The following is a 20,081-nucleotide window of genomic DNA, read 5'->3' as shown; positions in this document are numbered from 1 at the left end:
TGTAGCTCTATACAATCTAGTATCAGCCATAAGTGCCAAAAAGATGTTAAGGAGTGGCTGTCAAAGTTATGTAGCACTAGTGAGGGACACATCTGTTGAAGATACTTGTGTGAAAAATGTACCTGTTGTTAGGGAATTTATGGATGTTTTTCCTGAGGAGCTTCCTGGGATGCCAACTGATAGGGAGATTGAATTTTGCATAGATACTGTACTGGGTGCAAACCCCATTTCTGTACCACCCTACAGGATGGCGCCAGCAGAGTTAAAAGAATTGAAAGAACAGCTATATGAGCTTCTAAACAAGGGTTTTATCCAGACAAGCACGTCACCTTGGGATGCTTCTATTTTGTTTGTAAGGAAGAAGGATGGGTCATTGAGGTTGTGCATTAACTACAGATAAGCTGAATAAGGTGACAGTTAAGAATAAGTATCCGTTCCCTCGGATTGATGACTTGTTTGACCAGCTGCAAGGAGCAAGATACTTCTTTATGATAGACCTACGATTAGGCTATCATTAGCTAAGAATAAGGAGTGAGGATGTGTCCAAAACAGTATTTAAGACTTGGTATGATCATTATGAGTTCCTGATGATGTCGTTTGGACTCACTATTGCACTAGTAGCCTTTATAGATTTAATGAACAGGGTGTTTAGACCATTCCTGGATCACTTTATCATTGTTTTCATAGATGACATTTTAGTATATTCTCGAATCAAGGAAGAACATGCTTGGCATTTAAGGATGGTGTTGCAGACCTTGAGGAAGCATCAGCTGTATGCTAAGTTTTAAAGTGTGAGTTCTTGCTGGAAAGTATTTAATTCTTGTGACATGTGATCTCTAGTGAGGCATTCAAGTGGATCCTAAGAAAAATGAAGTAGTAACTGATTGCTTAGGCCTACTACAGTCACCAAGGTGCGAAGTTTTCTAGGCCTTGCCGGTTATTACAGGCACTTTGATTAGATCTTTTCTAGGATAGTAGCTCCTCTAACACAGTTGACTCGAAAGAATTTCCCATTCTTCTGGTCAAACGAGTATGAGAAAAGCTTTCAAAAGCTTAAAGAATGTCTAACTATAGCCCATGTGTTGACCTTGCTAGTGAGTGGAGAAGGATATGCAGTATACTGTGATGCTTCCAGAGTTAGGTTGGGGTGTGTTTTGATGCAGTAGGGTAAGATAGTGGCTAATGCTTCAAGGTAGTTAAAGAGGCATGAGCAGAACTATCCCACTCATGATCTAGAGATGGCAACTGTAATCTTTACATTAAATATTTGGAGACACTATCTGCATGGTGAGGTGTACGAGATATACACCGATCATAAAAGTTTAAAGTATATGTTCCAACAGAGAGATTTAAATTTAAGGCAGAGGAGATAGATGGAGCTTCTGGAAGATTATGACAATACAATCTAGTACCACCCGGGTAAGGCGAATGTGGTGGCAGGAAATCTTCTGAAAACTTGACACATATATCAGCGGAAGGAGACCATTGATTCGGGAGATACATGAGTTGATAGATCAGGGTATAATCTTGGATATAATAGGTGCAGGTGCACTTTTGGCACATTTTAGAGTAAGGCTAGATCTGTGAGACAGGATTAGAGTTTCCCAGCATAGGGACCCACAATTAATGTAGATTGTGGAAAGAGTACAGTAAGAGGAAGATTGTGAATTTAAGTTGATGGAGATGGTAACCTTATGCAAGGCTCCAGGATATGTGTGCTAAATGTCGACAACTTAAGAAATAAAATTATGTAGGAGGCACACTACACACCTTACAGTGTTCACCCAGGATTTATAAAGATGTACCATGATGTGAAAGACAGGTACTGGTAGAATGGCATGAAGAGAGACATAGTAGATTTTGTGTCCAAGTGCTTAACTTGTCAGAAAGTAAAGTTTGAGCATTAGAGGCCATCAGGGAAGTTGCAGGAGATTCCCATCCCATTGTGGAAGTGAGAAATGTTCACTATAGATTTTGTGACTAGGTTGCCTCGTACTATATATTGGCATGACTTTATATGGGTGATTGTGGATTGTCTGACTAAGTCAGCTTACTTTTTACCTGTACGAACTACCTATTTTGTTGCTGAACATGCAAAGGTGTACATTTGGGAGATAGTCAGATTGCATGGAGTTTTTGCTTTCATAATATCTGACAGAGGGTCCCAATTCACTTTTTAATTTTAGAGGAAACTTCAGGAGGCACTTGGCACATAGTTGAATTTTAGTACAGCTTTCCACCCACAAACAAATGGATAGTTTGAAAGGACAATTCAGACATTAGAGGATATGCTTCGCATGCGTGTCATGGATTTTGGAGGTCATTTGGATTATCAGCTATCATTAATGGAGTTTGCTTATAATAACAACTATCATTCCAGTATTGGAATGACACTCTATAAGACATTATATGGCAGGAAGTGTAGGTTTCCTCTGTGTTGGACAAAAATTGGAGAGGTGACATGATTTAGACCTGGTACAGTACACTTCAGAGATGGTTCCTTTGATTAGGGAACATTTAAAGACAGCTTTCAGCAGACAGAAGAGTTATGTAGATCCAATGAGAAAAGATGTAGAATTTGCAGGGGGTGATTATGTATTTTTAAAGGTCTCTCCTATGAAAGAAATTATGAGATTTGGAAAGAAAAAACAAGTTTGCACCCCGTTACATAGGACCTTTTGAGATCATGGACAGAGTCCAACCTTAAATTGGGCTATCTAACGAGGAGTAATAGCTCACTCGACCTGTAATCATAATATATTTCATTATGGTGAGCTTAGCTCACCCTCATAATTCTCAAATAATACACATAATCCAATGGGAGCTCAGCTCCCTCATCCAAACACAACCACATAATAACCTTTACAATATATAACCAAAAAAGAAATTACAATCCTAGAAAGTTTAATACACTAATAGTACATGTGGAGTTTCTAGAATATAAATAAGGAATTAAGAAAGTAATAAATTTACTTTTGGTAAACCCGCGAGGAAGAAAGCAGGTTAAACTCAAAGAGCTCTTCTATTACTTGAGGAAAAATAGTTGAACAAGAGTAAGCGTTTGACACATACAGTAAGATATTAATTTTAAATATAATTTCTATAACTGTTTAAGCCTAGTGCATTTCTATGTATGAAATACAACATACACACATATTACCAAGCAAGTTAAATAATATTCACAAAAAAATAATTTAGAGCACTCACACACCTGTATGTCACATAAATTATATATATATATGTGTGTGTGTATGTGTGAACTGATCCCCTATATAACTTTTTTAATTTTAACCTCTACCAGTGAGATTAACTCGAGTCAGACTTTCCTTCGATAATCTAAATGTGGAGGTCAGTGAGATTAACTCAAAACAGTACTCATCTCGATTTATCTATAAAAAGGATCAAATTTCAGCGAGTTAAGCTTTAGCCGTTCTATCCGTCCTACTCATCAGGACGTTTCATCAAGTGTGTAATTTGGATATGAAAAATTTTAAAATAAAAAAAAATAATATAAAATAATTTATAATTTTTAAATATTAATGTGAAAAATTAAATACTAAAAATTAATTAAAATTAATACTTAAATTATTGTTATGTAAATAATTTAGCAGGTAAAAGGAATATTCTTGACCAGATCACCAGAACAGGCGCCCGCCTCTTAAGCTTGACTTTGCTTTTTTTAGTCCACACGCCAATAGTAACAGGGGAAATTTGTCAAATACTTGGCTCCAGCTCCATTCGCCAATACGCAGAAAGGGAGACAGATAGGAGCAAGCTTTTTCTCTCTTTAATCTGTCCAACACTTCCTTTTCTTTCTCCATGAATTCCTCTGCGTAGATATTCCCAAATTTGGCAGCTCACTAGATTTTACAAGGAGAGATGATGGCCGTGTCCTTGCAGCCTAATCAACTGACTCTCTGGGACTCGGTCCTCCAACTCACCAAGTCGGCGCAGGACAAAAACAGCGATCCTCTGCTCTGGGCGATTCAGCTCAGTTCCAGCCTCAACTCCGCCGGGGTTGTCTTGCCGTCTACCGAGTTGGCCCACCTGTTGGTCTCCCACATCTGCTTCGAGAATAACGTGCCCATCACGTGGAAGTTCCTCGAGAAGGCATTGGCTGTTAATATCGCCCCTCCTATGCTTGTCATCGCTCTTCTCTCCACTAGGCACGTCGGTCCCTTAGCTCATACTTTCTTTTACGTACAACACCATACATGTACACACACTACATCTAATCTCTGTTTCTTTTGGAATTTTACTGGGGTTGTCCGTTTTGTAGGAAATTTGCTCTCTTTTTTCCCCCTTTTATTGTCCCGTCTGGAGGGTAGGGGAGGTTTAGAATTTTATTTGGGTATGCTGTATGAACTATCTCCTTCAAAAAATTGCTTACTTAATTAATTTAAATTTTTTTGGAGTATTTGTACATTATTGAATGCGCGGATAGTCTACGTATGAGTGCTTTCTAGTAGTCTTGGTTTGGTAGAAAAAAAGTTTTGGGATTTTCTTTCTATATGCAAAACTGGAACCATTTCTGTGTTATTTTTGCCCCTTTTATGTTCATTGATATATTAAAAATCTTTATATTGATGTTGATATTATTGATTTGCTACAGGGTGATTCCAAATCGACAGCTTCAACCAGCTGCATACAGGCTTTACATGGAACTCGTTAAGAGGCATGCCTTTTCATTTGCATCTCAAGTCAATGGACCAAATTATCCAAAGTAAGTTTCATTTATCGTATTTCACTTTCAGGAGAATTCTTAATTGTTGGCTTCCTTATCTCTTTGAAATTCAATTATCTTTTCATCAGTTCTGTCAAAATGGTTGGGATACATATTAGTTGCGTAGTTGTTCAATAAATAGTAATATTAAGCTACAAAGGAAAAGAATATCGAGATATAAAATTGGGACTTTGGTTTCTGAACCTGAGAATTAAACTCTACATGAAAGTGCTTTTATGGAACTTCTTGCTTGATAAGTTCTGCAGTGTCAATGAGTTGTTTCTGCTAAATCTTTACAATGGTGACCCTCATCTATTCTAACCCGGGTATCTGAACATGATAATTTCAAAGATATATCTAGCAAAAGTGTGTGCAGGCGTTACTGTTCTTAGAGTATTGTAGGTTGAATGCAACCTTTTCATTCTAATAACACCTGATGACTATCTCAAGTGGGTTCATTAGCTGTGTAACATGTAGCATCTAACAGAAGAAATTAGATCAATCTTAAATGTCCAATTGGTGAGGCTTATGTGGTTTGTGATGTTCACTTGGACTTTGAGTTCTCTGCGGTGGCCCAATGGTTGCAGCAAACTGCAAGAGCATGCCTGAAAATCAACTAAAAACTGGATCTAAGTGCTAGTTTTTGTGCCAATAATCATTGCATCTTCTGTAACAGTGAGAATTCTTCTTCTTCTTATTCTTCTTCTTCTTGTTTTTTTTTTCCTTCTTGTATAGGACTTGGTATATGTAGAAATAGTTTTTGCCATTTTGTAAGTTTGCATTGCTAGCTAGTTGTATATTAAAGATAATCCTGAAAGACACTCTAATTTTATTATTTATTGATTGTTTCTTACTTGTTTCTGTAATATACGTCTCTTTCTACTAATACCAAAAATACCAACATATCTTGTGATGCAACTTGCAAGTACAGGATTATGAAATCAGTTGATGAGGTTCTTCATCTTTCTCATATATTTGGCCTTCAAGTGTGCGAACCTGGGCTTCTTCTGGTTGAATTTGTCTTTTCAATGGTGTGGCAGTTGCTTGATGCATCATTGGATGATGAAGGATTATTGGATCTTACCTCAGAAAAGAAGTCTAAATGGCTAACCAGCTTGGAAGATGTGGAAATAGATGGTAATGAAACCTTTGCTGAGAAAAGAAATGAGCTTCATGAGGGGCTGCACAAAGCAAATACTATTATGGCTATTCAACTAATTGGAGAGTTACTGCAAAACAAAGTAACTTCAAGGATTTTGTACTTGGCACGACAAAACATGTAACAATTTATGTTTGTGTTCACATTTGTTTTTGCTTGTGCTTTGCATTTTGGCTTTTTTGTGATTGGAGATGGTAGTGAAAAACAAGCAATTCATCAACTCACTTGTTGTGTTCAACCTGAAAAATGCCTCACGGCTGTACTATTATGATTTACTGAGCCTTGAATGGTTCTGTAATAGAAATTGGAGAAATATATTTCATTCAAATGTCACTAATGTACATTCTACTAAATTTTTAGGCCGTCACACTGGCGGGGCCTTATTCAGCGAGTGCGGCTGATCGCAGCACATTCAGCAGCCTTGAGGAATTCAAAACATCTAAATGCAGAGAGACTTCTGCAGTTGACATCTGATACAGTACCGCTTTTGTCTCAAAACTGCAAAAACATATCACAGCAGAACTTTCATGCTGTCATGTCTTCTGGGGCTCTGATATCTTCTGCTGGTCAATGCCATGGGGCTAGTTGGTCTGTGCTTTGGCTTCCAATTGATCTTTTTCTAGAAGATGCTATGGATGATTCACAAGTCGCAGCAACCAGTGCTGTAGAAACTCTTACGGGTACAAGTCAATCAATGTGTTTTGAATCTTAAATATTGCCTTGCCTGAAGTGGATTAGGCCTGGATTTTCTGAGCAATATTATTGATGTAGACTTACTGTTTCAGGTTTGGTAAAAGCTTTGCAAGCAGTTAATGGTACCACATGGCATGATACTTTTCTAGGTCTGTGGATTGCGGCTTTACGGCTTGTTCAAAGGGTGGGGACTAATTCCAACTTGTTAAAGAAATTAATCCTCTTTGGATCATTGCTTAGTTTGATGTTGGGAAGAATATTCTTGGAATGATATGAAATATGTTGCTTCTAAATAAATTATTATTTTTCAAAGAATTTTTTTCCCATTTGTCTTGTGAGTTGATTGCTTTGAGAAAGTAGATTTCAATCTGTTTAACGCTATATAAAGTATTATGTAAAATAGAATTGGAGCAATGGGCCAGAATAAATGGAGAAAAGAATAACCCATTGCTAGTCATGAATTGTCTGAAGGTAAAGAAGAAATGCAGTGCAGGTGATTTAATGCATTTATACTTCTTTTCCTGGACTACATTGAAGTAGTTCTCAATTAAATGAACTGGTTAAATTAAAAAAAAAAAAAATGCACACAATCAGCTCCCAGGATGCATACTTTTCTACGTTCTTGTGGAATTTTACACATCTTTTTTGATAAATGCAAAACAACCCATATTTAAATTTAATGTTTTGTAACTTTTTTCCCTAAGTTTTTGTCTGTTTGTGGCCTTCTAGGAAAGGGAACCCAGTGAGGGTCCTGTACCTCGAATTGATACCTGCTTGTGCATGTTATTGTCTATTACGACACTGGCAGTGGCTAATATTATTGAAGAAGAAGAAGGGGAACTGATTGATGAAACTGAACACAGCCCTGCTAACCAATTGAAAGAAAAACAAGGTCTGGGAAAACGTCGCCAGGGTCTGATTACTGCATTGCAATTGCTGGGTGATTATGATAGCTTGTTGACTCCACTTCAGTCTGTTACTTCAGTAGCCAATCAAGCCGCTGCCAAAGCTACACTTTTTGTCTCAGGAGTCGGTAGCAGTAATAGCTATTATGAAAGCATGAGCATGAATGACATGCCTATTGACTGTTGTAAGTGATAAATTAATCTTCAATGTTGCATTTTCATTTTATTGGAGGTTTTAAGTTGGGAAGGAAATCAGAAACTTCTGATGATGCTGATACATGTGACTTTTTTTTCTCACATGTCCTTTGTTGTACTCTCCCACCAAAACATTTTAGTGCAGAAAACCATTTTTTGAGCCTTCCTTTTAGAAAGTCCTCCATATATGTGGGTTTTGTTAGAAAAAAATAAATGCAGCAACAGATCTTTGTGAGTATTTGCTGAGTGGTAAGCTTCTTGCCCTCCCTCCCCACCACGACTGCCCTATATGTGAGTCCTTTCAAACCTGGTTTGTTGTCCTTCACTTCTAAGGTCCAGGATTTTAACATGAGCTTTTTTCCCCTCTATCCTTCCTATCACATTTTCATTTATTATATTCCCTAACTATTATTTCATATTCAGGGTGCTTTTGGGCCTTTTTCACTGCTGTGCCTTCATATTAATTTGTTGTTTACCTATGGGGCTATCTGATCCTTTTCTATATTTTGTGGTATTTTGCAGCTGGAAACATGAGGCACCTGATTGTTGAGGCTTGTATTGCAAGAAATCTGTTAGATACATCAGCATATTTTTGGCCAGGGTTTGTGATTGCACACTCCAACCAAATACCTCGTGGTGTTCTTGGCCAAAAACCTGGCTGGTCATCATTGATGAAGGGGTCACCTCTAACTTCCTCAATGATAAACACTTTGGTGGTAACTCCTGCTTCAAGGTATACTGCCTATTGTATATTTAATTAACTATAACTGTAATTATTTGCCCATATGGTAGTTTGTGTTCTTCTGATAGGAAAGAGAGTTGACTGTGATTACCAATGGGAAAATCTGGAGATCTCACCTCCTACATGCAGCCTGGCTTTTTCCTCCGAGGGGGATCTTAGTAAAAGTGTAAAACCCTTACCACTGATGCACAATTAGGAAGACCTTAAGCTTGTCAAGTTTACCAAATGATATTGTATGTCATAATATTATGAGTAAAATAACTTACTCCCTCTTAATTCTGTTCCTTTTTTAAGAGTTTCCAATTTTCATTTTTGCTTTATAGTAAAATTATGATTCTAACTTTATCAAAAAAAAAAAAAAGATTTTAACAATTTTTACTTTTTTTTTTTCATCTGTTTAATGTTTATTTGTTTACAGCCAAGTGGAATTTGTTTAGTTTTTGTTAAATATCATCTTATGAGTTTCAAACGTATGATATGAATTATGATCATGCTGAGTGTTGATTAAGTAGTATAAAAAAAGGATTATTTAGAAATTGAGTCTTAGGTGGATGGCTGACAGTTGAGAATTGGTCAGTCATATCCTTAGGTGGTGTAATATATCTCCCAATTACTATAATGGGTCTGGAAAAATGTTGTTTTAGAGTTAATTTTGGAGAATTAATATTGTAATCTGCTATTGCACTATGGATAAAAACCTGTAAGCCATTTTGTGTTTACCTTGTGGCCTGATGGTGTGAGGACTGGTTCAAGATGTGAGGTATTCTACTTAACGTCGGTTGCGCTGGGGACTGTAGTATTGATTACTTGTGAAGTTTGAATGGCCTTTGTAGTTTATATACAATGCCTCATAGTCCAAACTCTCAATTTTAGTGTTTCTACAATTTGAATAAGTGGTCGTCCTTCTCCTTTAAAACATTACTATAACATAATGTACGTAAGAAAAGATTCATACTCAGATTGCATATGTATACCAAACAAAGGTGATAGATGCCTAATTTGCTAACTATGCCCTGGTCTTCAGTTACAACATTCTTTTTCCTGAAGCCAGGTATATCAGATGCTCTTTTTTGTAAATTTTCCCAGTGGTATGGCAACTGAATTTAAGCTCATCGATTTGATGGAAGTTTACCAGAGATCGAGAAAGTATATGAGATTGCAGTCAGTGGCTCCAATGATGAGAAGATAGCTGCTGCTACCATTCTTTGTGGAGCATCTCTGTTCCGTGGTTGGAATATACAGGTAATGGTTGGGAAGCCAGTTTCTCTCTCTCTCCCCCCCTCTCTTCACCCTCTCAAATTGTTGTATATTTATTCTGGTGTCTGTTATGTGCAGGAACAAACTGTTCTTTTCATTATAAAATTGTTGTCACCACCAGTTCCTTCCGATTACTCTGGAAGTGAGAGCCACTTGATTAGTTATGCTCCAATTTTGAATGTTCTGCTTGTTGGAATAGCATCTGTGGATTGTGTACAGATTTTATCTTTACATGGATTGGTGAGTTGAATTTTAACGGTGCTTTGCTTTTACCAACGGCTATGCAAGTGTGTTTCAGAAAAGGGGAAAATATTAAGGAGCAAATTTATAAAGATGAATCTGATAAAAATATATAATTTTCTAAGCATGAAGATAGTTACCGAGTTTGTGACATGGAAGTCATGTGCCAAAGTTAAGCCAATGAAGCATGCCTTTTTCTTGCATTCATGCACATGGAATAAAATGGATGTGAAAGGTTTGCTGAAGTTAAAGATAGGATATCCAGCTGTGAAATGAATGAAAAATCTCTAGTCCTTCACGTCTTTGCTAACCTAATCACTTTTACGTTTCTTGTCAGGTTCCATTACTTGCAGGTGCATTGATGCCCATCTGCGAGGTCTTTGGTTCAAGTGTTCCCAAGGTCTCAAGCACTTTTCCATCAGGGGAAGAAATCTCTTGTCATGCAGTCTTCTCCAACGCATTCTCACTTTTGGTGAGACTCTGGAGATTTCATTATCCACCTCTTGAAAATGTGATGGGAGATAAAACACCAGTGGGCTCTCAAATAGGCCCTGAGTACCTCTTATTGGTACGAAACTCCAAATTAGCATCTTTTGGAACTTCGCCTAGGGATCATATCAAAATTAGAAGATACTCAAAAAATTTAAATATATCTTTAGATCCCATATTCATGGATTCTTTTCCAAAATTAAAATGCTGGTACCGGCAACATCTGGAATGTATTGCTTCCACATTTTCTGGTCTTGTACATGGTACCCCTGTTCACCAGCTTGTTGATGCACTCCTCAATATGATGTTCAGAAAGATAAATAGAAGTGTTCAATCTCTGTCTTCTACAACTTCTGGAAGTAGTAATTCATCTGGACCTGGAGCTGAGGAATCTTATGTTAGACTTCAAGTACCTGCTTGGGATATCCTAGAAGCAACTCCATTTGCACTTGACGCAGCTCTGACAGCCTGTGCCCATGGAAGGTTATCCCCCCGTGAACTGGCTACAGGTTTGCACAGTTGGCTTAAGAAAATATTCTTACATCAAGTTAAAATTTTTAATGAGTAGAGACAAGTTCGCATGTGTGTAGATATCAGTTAATTAATTGACAGGGAAAAGATTGAAGGAAGTACAAGAGGATTGGAGAGGAGACTGCTGTTGAGTTCTAAGAGAATATGAACTTTATGCATGAAATCTGAATGTTAATATTGGTATATGCTTATTTCTAATCTATTTCTGCCTACACTTTTTATCACAGGACTCAAAGATCTTGCTGATTTTCTGCCTGCATCTTTGGCCACCATTGTTAGCTTCCTTTCAGCTGAAGTTACACGGGGCATATGGAAGCCAGCTTGTATGAACGGAACTGATTGGCCTAGCCCTGCTGCCAATTTAGCCACTGTTGAGCAACAGATAAAGAAAATACTTTCTGCCACTGGTGTTGACGTCCCAAGCCTTCCTGTAGGTAATAATTTCTTCATATGTATTATTTGTTTTTCAAGTTTCTTTCTCAATGAATGAAAGAGCTTTCAAGCCCCTTTAATCTTGCAAACCTCAGTAATGCATACATTTTGTAGATCTATAATCATACTCGTTAAGTTTTAAATTGGGAATGGGATTTCCATCCATGAAGTAGCTCTGGAAATCCAATTCCCAATATGAACTGAAAAGGCAGATGATAATTTGCATTTCCATTAAATCTTAACATACGTTGGACAATGCAGCTTTGCATGATATATAGCGAGAAAAATTTTCCCAAAAGACAGCCCCCTATTGCCACCAAGAAAAAAAAAAAAAAAAACGTAGTGCAAGGATTTTAAGTCCTTTTTTTTTCTTGCAGGGGGGAGCTCTCCAGCTACACTTCCTTTGCCTTTAGCTGCCCTAGTAAGCCTCACAATCACATACAGACTCGATAAACTGTCTGAACGGTTCCTCGTCCTGGTTGGCCCAGCCTTGAATGCCCTTGCTGCTGGTTGCCCCTGGCCATGCATGCCCATCATAGCTGCCTTATGGGCTCAGAAGGTAAAGCGTTGGAGTGACTACTTTGTGTTCTCTGCTTCCGGCACCGTCTTCCACCATAATAGTGATGCTGTAGTTCAGCTACTGAGGAGTTGCTTCACTTCCACTCTTGGTTTCAGTCCCCTTCACATTTCTAGTAATGGAGGTGTTGGTGCCCTTCTAGGCCATGGCTTTGGCTCTCACTTCTCTGGTGGGATCTCCCCCGTAGCCCCTGGAATTCTCTACTTACGAGTGCATCGGTCCATCAGAGATGTCATGTTCATGACGGAAAATATTCTATCTATTCTAATGCATTCTGTTAAAGATATTGCAAATAGTGGGCTACCTAGAGAGACAGTGGAGAAATTGAAGAGGACTAAGTATGGGATGAGATATGGACAAATTTCTCTTGCTGCAGCGATGATGCGTGTCAAGCTTGCAGCTTCACTTGGAGCTTCTATAGTTTGGATATCAGGTGGATTGAGTTTGGTTCAATCTTTAATCCAAGAAACTTTACCCTCTTGGTTTATATCAGCCCATGGGTCAGAGCAGGACGGTGGAGAATCTGGAGGCCTAGTTGCCATGCTTGGAGGTTATGCACTTGCATACTTTGTGTTGTTTTGTGGGACATCTGCATGGGGTGTGGACTCGGAATCATCAGCATCAAAACGACGACCAAAAGTTCTTGGGTGCCACTTGGAATTTCTTGCAAGCGCACTGGATGGGAAAATATCGTTTGGTTGTGATTCGACCACTGCACGAGCATATGTATCAGGGTTTTTGAGCTTGATGGTGGCTTGCACACCAAAATGGGTGCTTGAGGTTAATGTTGATTTACTGAAAAGGCTGAGCAGGGGATTGAGGCAGTGTAACGAAGAAGAACTGGCCGTGTCCTTGCTGGGACTTGGTGGAGTTGGTGCAATGGGTGCAGCTGCTGAACTTATCATTGAAACCCCTCTCTTCTGATATTTATTTGTAGGTTTGATCTCTGGAACAGAAAATCCCTAGTTGTAATTTTCTGTGGAATCATTGCTCATTTAAATTTAAATAGTTTGTATAAAAAAATTTAAAAAAAAAAGGATTTTTATTTCTGTGGACGCAGTTCACGGCAAGGTATATATCGGGTCTCAACCGTATCCATGCACTATACTATTCCCTCGTCCTGCAATTTAAAAAATAAATATACATGATTAAAGTAATAAATTTTATTTAATATTTTTTTAAAAACATTCTTTAATTATATTATTTTTAAAAAATAAATAATTCATATTATTAACCTATTCTTAAAATTAATAATTAAAAATTTTTTTTTTATATGAAACAAGTGAAAACCTGCCGAGAGTCGTTTGCTCCTCATTACATGGGCCCGGACTTTATGGGCCTAAAGTCCACTTATGCCTTATTTCAACGCCGTTGAAAAAAGTCAAAAAACCTCTCTTAAGGCTTCACCTCACTGGGGTGTACTCTCCACTCGGACGATAAGAAATGGAGGCAAATGTGTTCCCGTTAACGTGCGCAGGCCCTTTGCCATCGCCCTCCTCCTTGCATGCTCCTGTCCGTACCCTTCGCTTTAACTCTCAAAGGCCAGTCGGCTCAGGTGAAATCCCTGCTTCCACACACCTGCACACACAGAACAGACTCTTTTGACGGTTTCATTTGATGGGCTTCTTTCAATGAGCAGTTTTGAGAAGGAGCATGGGCAAAGAAGAGCCACTTCTTGAAGGAATGCCAAAGGAGTATTACGATGATGTAGGGTTGCATATCCCCTCCTTTTCTCTTTTTAGTAAATGATATGCAAATTTTCCTGGTTATCGCGCTTTAGCTTTGTATTTCAACTTATTTGCATCCTTATATCTGTCCAGTTCATTAACGAATAATGGAATAAATGGGTAATTTTTTTCTCTCTCTATTTCAATTTAAAGTTTGATTATTTATTTTATTATTCATTTGTTGACCATAAAAATAAAAGTTTTTAAGTATGAAATAAATCAAAAATAAAAATGCAAAAGTGCATTTGGTCTAAATTAAATGTCATGATCGCTTGTGTAAAGCTTTTGGCATCTTATTTGAATGTTTCAATGGCTTTTAATGAATCAACAAGTTTACATTAGTTTTTTTTATTGATAACACATCGCCATTTTTTCTTTTTTTCTTTTTTTTTTTTGCAAAAATAATATCAGTGAATTATGATTCTTAAGCTTGCTTCAACAGGTAATTGATCTGGTTGTCTTATATGGATACTAAGACGTTATTTTGTGCATTCCTAGATTGTTCATTCTAAAGCTGATATTGATAATTACTGGCTAGGAATGGCAAGCTCAACAACGGGAAAAGTGTAAGGAGTTGGAGCGGCTGCGTCAGCTGGAAGATGAAGAAGAGGAAAGAAAGATTGCAGAGTATCGTGAAATTGGCTTGCGCTTGAAGGGATATCCACAAGAAGATGTAATAAAAGCAAGAAAACTGGTTTCAAGCTTTATCAGAGCTGCTGAAGAAGTGGAAGAGGTAATCAGCAATCATAAAATGAAAAACGAATGTACAACAGAGCTGACATTTTTTTTTTCTCTTTGACAACTTTGGGATTTAAAATGATGAGAATGTGGCGATTTTAACTATTTGTCGTTTCCATTTCCTATATGTATGTAATGTGCATTGTGTTTGGGAACTTACACAAGCTGGACAAACACCTTGACAGTTAGAACTTCGTCTAGCTTGGCATGAATGTTTAGAAACTGTTCGGATTAAATATCTAAGAGAGGAAACTACTACTAAGTATATGATGTGAATTTCATGCATGGATGACAAGGATGCATTTATGAGGATAGCACATTGTTTATTTTACTAGTGGGTGACCATATAAAGAAGACTTTCTACAACTTTGCCATTTTGCATTCTTAATATGATTCACACTACAGACTATAGTTTTCAATTGCCTCTATGTGCATGTAGAAGCTAATAGGAATCGTTATAAATGAAAATATATGTTTGAGAGTGGCTCATGCTTCTTTGTTATCCTTGTGAAGAATATGCTATGGTCTTGGTGGTGTGAGAATTTAATTTTCTTTGTTCTTCATCCTCATGAACTTGTCTCAGCATTATGATTCAAGTGAAAAGCAATTTTGTTGGATAATGAATGTTCATAACTGTTGGAGAATGTATTTTGTGCAGAAAATTGAGGAAGCTGCTGAGAAAGGAGAACTGAATGAACTTGTTCTAATGGTCATATGGAATCGGCTTGATCTTGCTCGACGTGATGTAAGTGGATTATACCATCTTTTTTTTCTCAGTTGAGGGAATGTTGTCGTCTGAAATGTGATTCAAACTTGAATTGTTTATATAGAGTTTTCTCTGATATACCCTAATGAAATATATTGATTACAAATATCAAACTTGAGCCTGTTGTTGTTATATCTATCTGCATATACACGCATGCAACTTCGTGTATTAATGCAGTTGTTGATCCATTTTTCCAGGATGAAAAGGATGCTATTAGAAGTCTTGATCTTTTATACAGAAGGGTTGAGGTATGCTTCTGTTCATATTACAAGCACCTTCTGGCAAGTATCAATTTTATTGTGAATTGTGCATGATGTTTACTTGTCTATACGTCTAAAGAACTCAGAAGAAAAACTTTCATAATCAAGGGACTAGTTTAAATTAATCATATAAACCATATGGCTGAACTTAATGGTTTTAGATATTCTGCTTGCCTATTCTGATGCCTTGGTATCTACTATGTTCTCCTGAGGGCAAGCCTTGTTACAATGGTAAGGTTGCTCCTTTGTGACTTGAATGTCACTGGCGAGTCATGGAACCAGCCTCTTTCTGCAGAAAAGCAGGGGAGGGCTGCCTAGTTTCTTTGAATTGTGTTTCTATGCCTTTTATATGCTTAGTAGTGTATTCTGCTCGTAACTGCTGCTACAATATAGAAGTGTTTAATTTATTAAACATGGCAACTTGCTGCAGTGTTTTAAATATTTTTACCATTCAATTTTTTGACATAAAATTTGTATTTTTCTCTGGCAAAACTCCGGGGAAGTACTCATTATTTTGTGGGATTTTTTACATACAAAAGTAAACTATTTATATCCTTTGAAACCGGCTCCTATACAATCTGGTTCAATAATAGGATTCTCTTGTGAGGACTATAAATGTTGCACAACCTACTGCACAAGTTCTCTGTCTACAAGTGTTGATAACTATAGTCTTCAATCTCCTTTGGAATTTGTGGCTTTATTTTTTTGCCTTTTGAAGGGAAAAAAATGACAAATCCATGTCTTACTTGCATTTCAGATGGAGATTTTGAAAATGGAGGCCACACCTTCTATGAGACTGTTGAACGATCTTTTGAATATGCATGATGGGTTTGACGATGAAGGCTGGCTGAAAGAATGCAAAAAATGCATGATTAATACCTTTCCACGAGAGGATCCATTTAGCATTCTTGTTCCAGCAGGGTTTGATGTTGATAAGGTAAGTTTTGAATGATGCAAATTTTGCCTGATTCCATATTTGAAATCCATGATGGAGACAATCAGAAATTCTGTTTCTGAAAAATATGGTTCATGAATTTAGAATTGCGCATAATTGCTATGTTGTAAACACAATGTTAATCAATTAAAATGGCCACATTTCCCCATCCATCAGCATCAAGGGCCGTTGCGACCACCACTAGAAGCAGATGATGTTCTTTTGAGGGTAGATTTTGTCAGGGAAGTTGATTCTTTGCTCCAGGAAGTTCGGCAAGAGGAAAGTGAAGCACATAATGTAGAAGGGTTTGATCCTGAATCTGTTGCAATCAAACTCAAGCAACAAGAGAAGCAACAAACGATAAGGCAAGTAGAGGCTCTGCTGGACCTAGCCATTAATTTGAAATGGTAACCTAGCCACATACTTGGTCCAGCTTTCATTCAGTGAAGAGAGACACAACCCCACCCCACCCCCCACCAACCCCACCCCCCCCCCCCTTTTCTTTCTCTTCTCTCCTCTATTCCTTTTCTGACATTTGGTTTATCTCTAACCAATTTAGTTTGTACAATGCGAGAGGACTTGGGAATCAGTGGAATTAGCATGTTTACCTAGTTTTATGTGTGGTAATATATTTGTATGGTAATCATTATATTTGAACCATGCTATAAGGTCCATAAAATTTTGCATATTCATAAACTAAATGTCGATTGGATCCTATTTGGCTGAATGCACTCTTTTTTTATTCTTCTTTTTTTTTTTATCATTTTTTTTTTTATGAAAAAGAAGGATTTTATAAAGCAAAAGAACCTAGACAATCAGCTAACAAGAGAGGCTCCTCAATCCAAGAAATAGAACTATTTACAGTAGATGATAAATGAGCTGACTTGTTAGCAATGGTATTTGTAGACCGTGGAACCTCTGAAAAGGAGAAATGCTTATACGGCTGAAAACTTGACATCTTCAATAACCTTCTTTTATAAAGACCGTATATCAGACAAGAACATGATTGCATTAATTCGAACGTAGCATTTAAAAAGAAAAAAAAAAAGTACCCAAAACAGGGCTTCTCTCTCGCTGCAATTGCTTCCATCAATGCTGCACCTGAAGCGTTGGGAAAAAACTTGGAGACCTGCCACATTAGCATCACTACTAGTGCGTAGAAGTAAATTTGGACGTTGTATAGCTCATCCCAAAACGTGCTGAGATTATAGATGCGGATGAAATGTAACACCCCTAATTTTTTTAAAATTTATTATTTTTGGATAATCATTGATATTTTATTTTATTGAATTTTAGGAAATTATTTAAAATTTTTTCGAATTTTAGAAATTAGGTTTGATTTTCTGAAAATATAAACTTTGATGATTTTTAAAAATTAATTTAAAGACCACGTGGTAAAACTAAAAATATATTTAGAATTTACGAATTTTTCTGAGTTTTCTAGAATTTTTTCGGAATTTTTGGACCTCGTTTTCGGTCCAAAGGCAGAGTAAAAAATTTAAAATTTTATATTTTGAATCGAACCGGCCGAATCGAACCGGATGGATCGGACCGGTCGAATCGAACAAGCTTTTCTTCTTCCTTTTTCTTCTCCCCGCGCGCGTCCCGACCTTCCTCTCTCTCTCTCTCTCTCTCTCTCTCCCATTTTCTCTCTCCTCCCACCCCAGCCCGCCGGCCAGCCGCCTCCCCCGCCTCCCCAGCCTACCGGCGCACCTCGCCGGCCGCCGCCTGGAGCGCCGGCAAGCATCGCACGAAGAGACGCGACGCGCAAGCGCACCGCTTCTTCTTCCCGGCCAAAATCTGGCCGATCCGGCCACCATTTGGGTTGGGTCTTGTGTCTAAACCCATCTACTCGTCGAGAGCTTTCCATAGACACCAAGAACACCGAAATCCATTGAGCGGTTTGTCCAATTTTTGTCCGGGAAGTTTTAGCCTATTTTGAATTTTGGGCTAGATTTCTTGCAAACCATGAACCCCACGAGAAAACCGAGAGTACCAGAGCGCTCCACTCGTCGAGAGCTTCGCGGCGATATAAATTTCAAATTTTTCCGACACCGTTTTTTGATAGGTCCCACGAAACTTCTTAGTATTTTTCCGAGCATTAAATGAACTTAGAAAATTCCGTAAAATTTATGTACTAACCCCCGTGTTGTGGGCTTCGTGTAGCTATCTTCAATTCGCGGAAATTCGACAGTTGTCCAGGTCTGTGAATTTCTGGCCAGACAAACTGATTACCGAAAAAGTCTCCGAATTTGATCGAGATTTTGGCTACCCCACCATTGTCAGACGTCCCAAGCGCATCCACGAAGTCGGAATCGGCATAGGTAAACCCAAACCTTACTTTATCGTAATTTTCTAGTGCTTAAATGGGATTAAAAAATCTATAAAATATTCGTGGTACCTCAGAAAATTATAATTCTTTTTGCAATAGCCTAGTAATATTGCTAAGGACCGTAGGGCAAAGTTTTAGAATTTTTAGAGCTTATTTGGGCAGTTTTTGCAAAAATGATCAATTATAAGGACTAAACTGTAAATTTACATATTGTGATTGAGGACTGTTTGGATGGGCCCAGGAGGGGCTGTGTGATGTGATTGAGTTGTGAGTGTATGATTTGTGAATATAGAAGTGCGTTTTGAGCCCTTTTGCAGGTTGGGTAGGTCCTAGGTATAGGGGAGACTCTGCCGGATTTTCGGCACGACTTAGGACGTATTTGATTTTTTCTTAGCTTGTATTAAGTCAAATTTATTAAATGATTGTAATAAAATTGTCAGGTGAGCCGGGATAGCCTTCTTCCTCCGCCCAGCCGCCACAGTGACCGCTGTCAAGTCTGTGAGTAAAATATTAATTTTAATTGTAATTTCACTATTATTATATGTTCAAGCATGCCCATGCATCACTTGTATGTATATATCTATGTAGTTAAACTCTAGGCACTTTTTATGTTTGCATTGATAACTGTTAAAGTGCCATGTATGTTGTTGTGGTAATTTGGAGTAGTGTGCGTGCGTTGGAGTGCGTGTGATGTGGTGTTGACTATGGATAGGACGGGTAGACACGGCTTGAGATCTTCGTTGGGACCCGGTCCTTCGGGGGTAGTCACGGCTTGAGTTCTTCGCTAGGACCCCGATTTGGTTTATTAAGCGAAAGTCCGACTTGAGTTCTTCGCTGACACAGGTTGGATTTAAGAGAGCTGTATAGGGGATCAGCTCCCATATATTATGATTGATATTACTGGGTGTGTGAGTGCTCCAAATTACCTTTTTGTTGTTATGATATGAAAATATTGCTGATGTTGCATTTCACTCTACAAGGTGCATTAGTTTTAGATAGTTATAGAGATTATGGTTAAAATTGATATTTTACTCTCTGAGTCGAACGCTCACTCCTGTTCAATATTTTTCCAGGCCACAGGAGGATATTTTTGAGGTTAACCTGCTTTTCTCCCTCGCAGGTCGTTTATTAATTTTTGTATAAACCTGTTAACTCTCAGAATTTCCGCATGTGTTAGAAATATTTATTTAAATTGGGTCTGTAATATAAATTGTTATTTTGGACCTGTAAACTTATTATTCTATGCATGTTGATGGACTGGATGAGGGAGCAAAGCTCCTATTTATTTTATGTTGTTATGAGTATGTGGAGGGTGAGCTGAGCTCCCCAAATGATTATATATTGTGTTTACAGGTCAGGTGAGTAAAAAACTCCCCGTTGA

At 37.8% G+C, this 20,081-nt stretch overlaps 2 protein-coding genes across 2 annotated transcripts; both read left to right on the top strand.

Moving 5' to 3' along the window:
* Positions 1-3,713: 3,713 nt before the first annotated feature.
* LOC110665501 (mediator of RNA polymerase II transcription subunit 33B) lies at positions 3,714-13,019 on the top strand. The gene is made up of 12 exons (XM_021825663.2): positions 3,714-4,166; positions 4,613-4,723; positions 5,655-6,002; positions 6,243-6,562; positions 6,668-6,759; positions 7,305-7,665; positions 8,198-8,408; positions 9,545-9,659; positions 9,753-9,914; positions 10,252-10,912; positions 11,162-11,368; positions 11,744-13,019. The coding sequence occupies exons 1-12, from the start codon at positions 3,880-3,882 to the stop codon at positions 12,865-12,867; spliced, it is 3,999 nt and encodes a 1,332-aa protein (XP_021681355.2). The 5' UTR covers positions 3,714-3,879; the 3' UTR covers positions 12,868-13,019.
* Positions 13,020-13,321: 302 nt separating this feature from the next.
* Positions 13,322-17,095, top strand: LOC110665500 (protein PALE CRESS, chloroplastic). The gene is made up of 7 exons (XM_021825662.2): positions 13,322-13,498; positions 13,583-13,650; positions 14,209-14,403; positions 15,067-15,153; positions 15,372-15,422; positions 16,192-16,371; positions 16,546-17,095. The coding sequence occupies exons 1-7, from the start codon at positions 13,387-13,389 to the stop codon at positions 16,777-16,779; spliced, it is 927 nt and encodes a 308-aa protein (XP_021681354.2). The 5' UTR covers positions 13,322-13,386; the 3' UTR covers positions 16,780-17,095.
* Positions 17,096-20,081: the final 2,986 nt, after the last annotated feature.

This window comes from Hevea brasiliensis, chromosome 2 (genome assembly GCF_030052815.1).
Source record: "Hevea brasiliensis isolate MT/VB/25A 57/8 chromosome 2, ASM3005281v1, whole genome shotgun sequence".
Classification (NCBI taxonomy): Eukaryota; Viridiplantae; Streptophyta; class Magnoliopsida; order Malpighiales; family Euphorbiaceae; genus Hevea; species Hevea brasiliensis.
Note: the sequence above shows the minus strand (reverse complement) of the source record. Positions and strands in the feature narration are given on the sequence as shown.

Excerpts from the sequence above, each read along its gene's own strand:
- LOC110665500 (XM_021825662.2), top strand. The coding sequence starts at position 13,387 with ATGGAGGCAAATGTGTTCCCGTTAACGTGCGCAGGCCCTTTGCCATCG. Across the intron at positions 14,404-15,066 it reads CTGCTGAAGAAGTGGAAGAG|AAAATTGAGGAAGCTGCTGA; the intron begins GTAATCAGCAAT and ends TATTTTGTGCAG. Across the intron at positions 15,423-16,191 it reads TTTTATACAGAAGGGTTGAG|ATGGAGATTTTGAAAATGGA; the intron begins GTATGCTTCTGT and ends CTTGCATTTCAG.
- LOC110665501 (XM_021825663.2), top strand. The coding sequence starts at position 3,880 with ATGATGGCCGTGTCCTTGCAGCCTAATCAACTGACTCTCTGGGACTCG. Across the intron at positions 4,167-4,612 it reads ATCGCTCTTCTCTCCACTAG|GGTGATTCCAAATCGACAGC; the intron begins GCACGTCGGTCC and ends GATTTGCTACAG. Across the intron at positions 9,660-9,752 it reads TCCGTGGTTGGAATATACAG|GAACAAACTGTTCTTTTCAT; the intron begins GTAATGGTTGGG and ends TGTTATGTGCAG.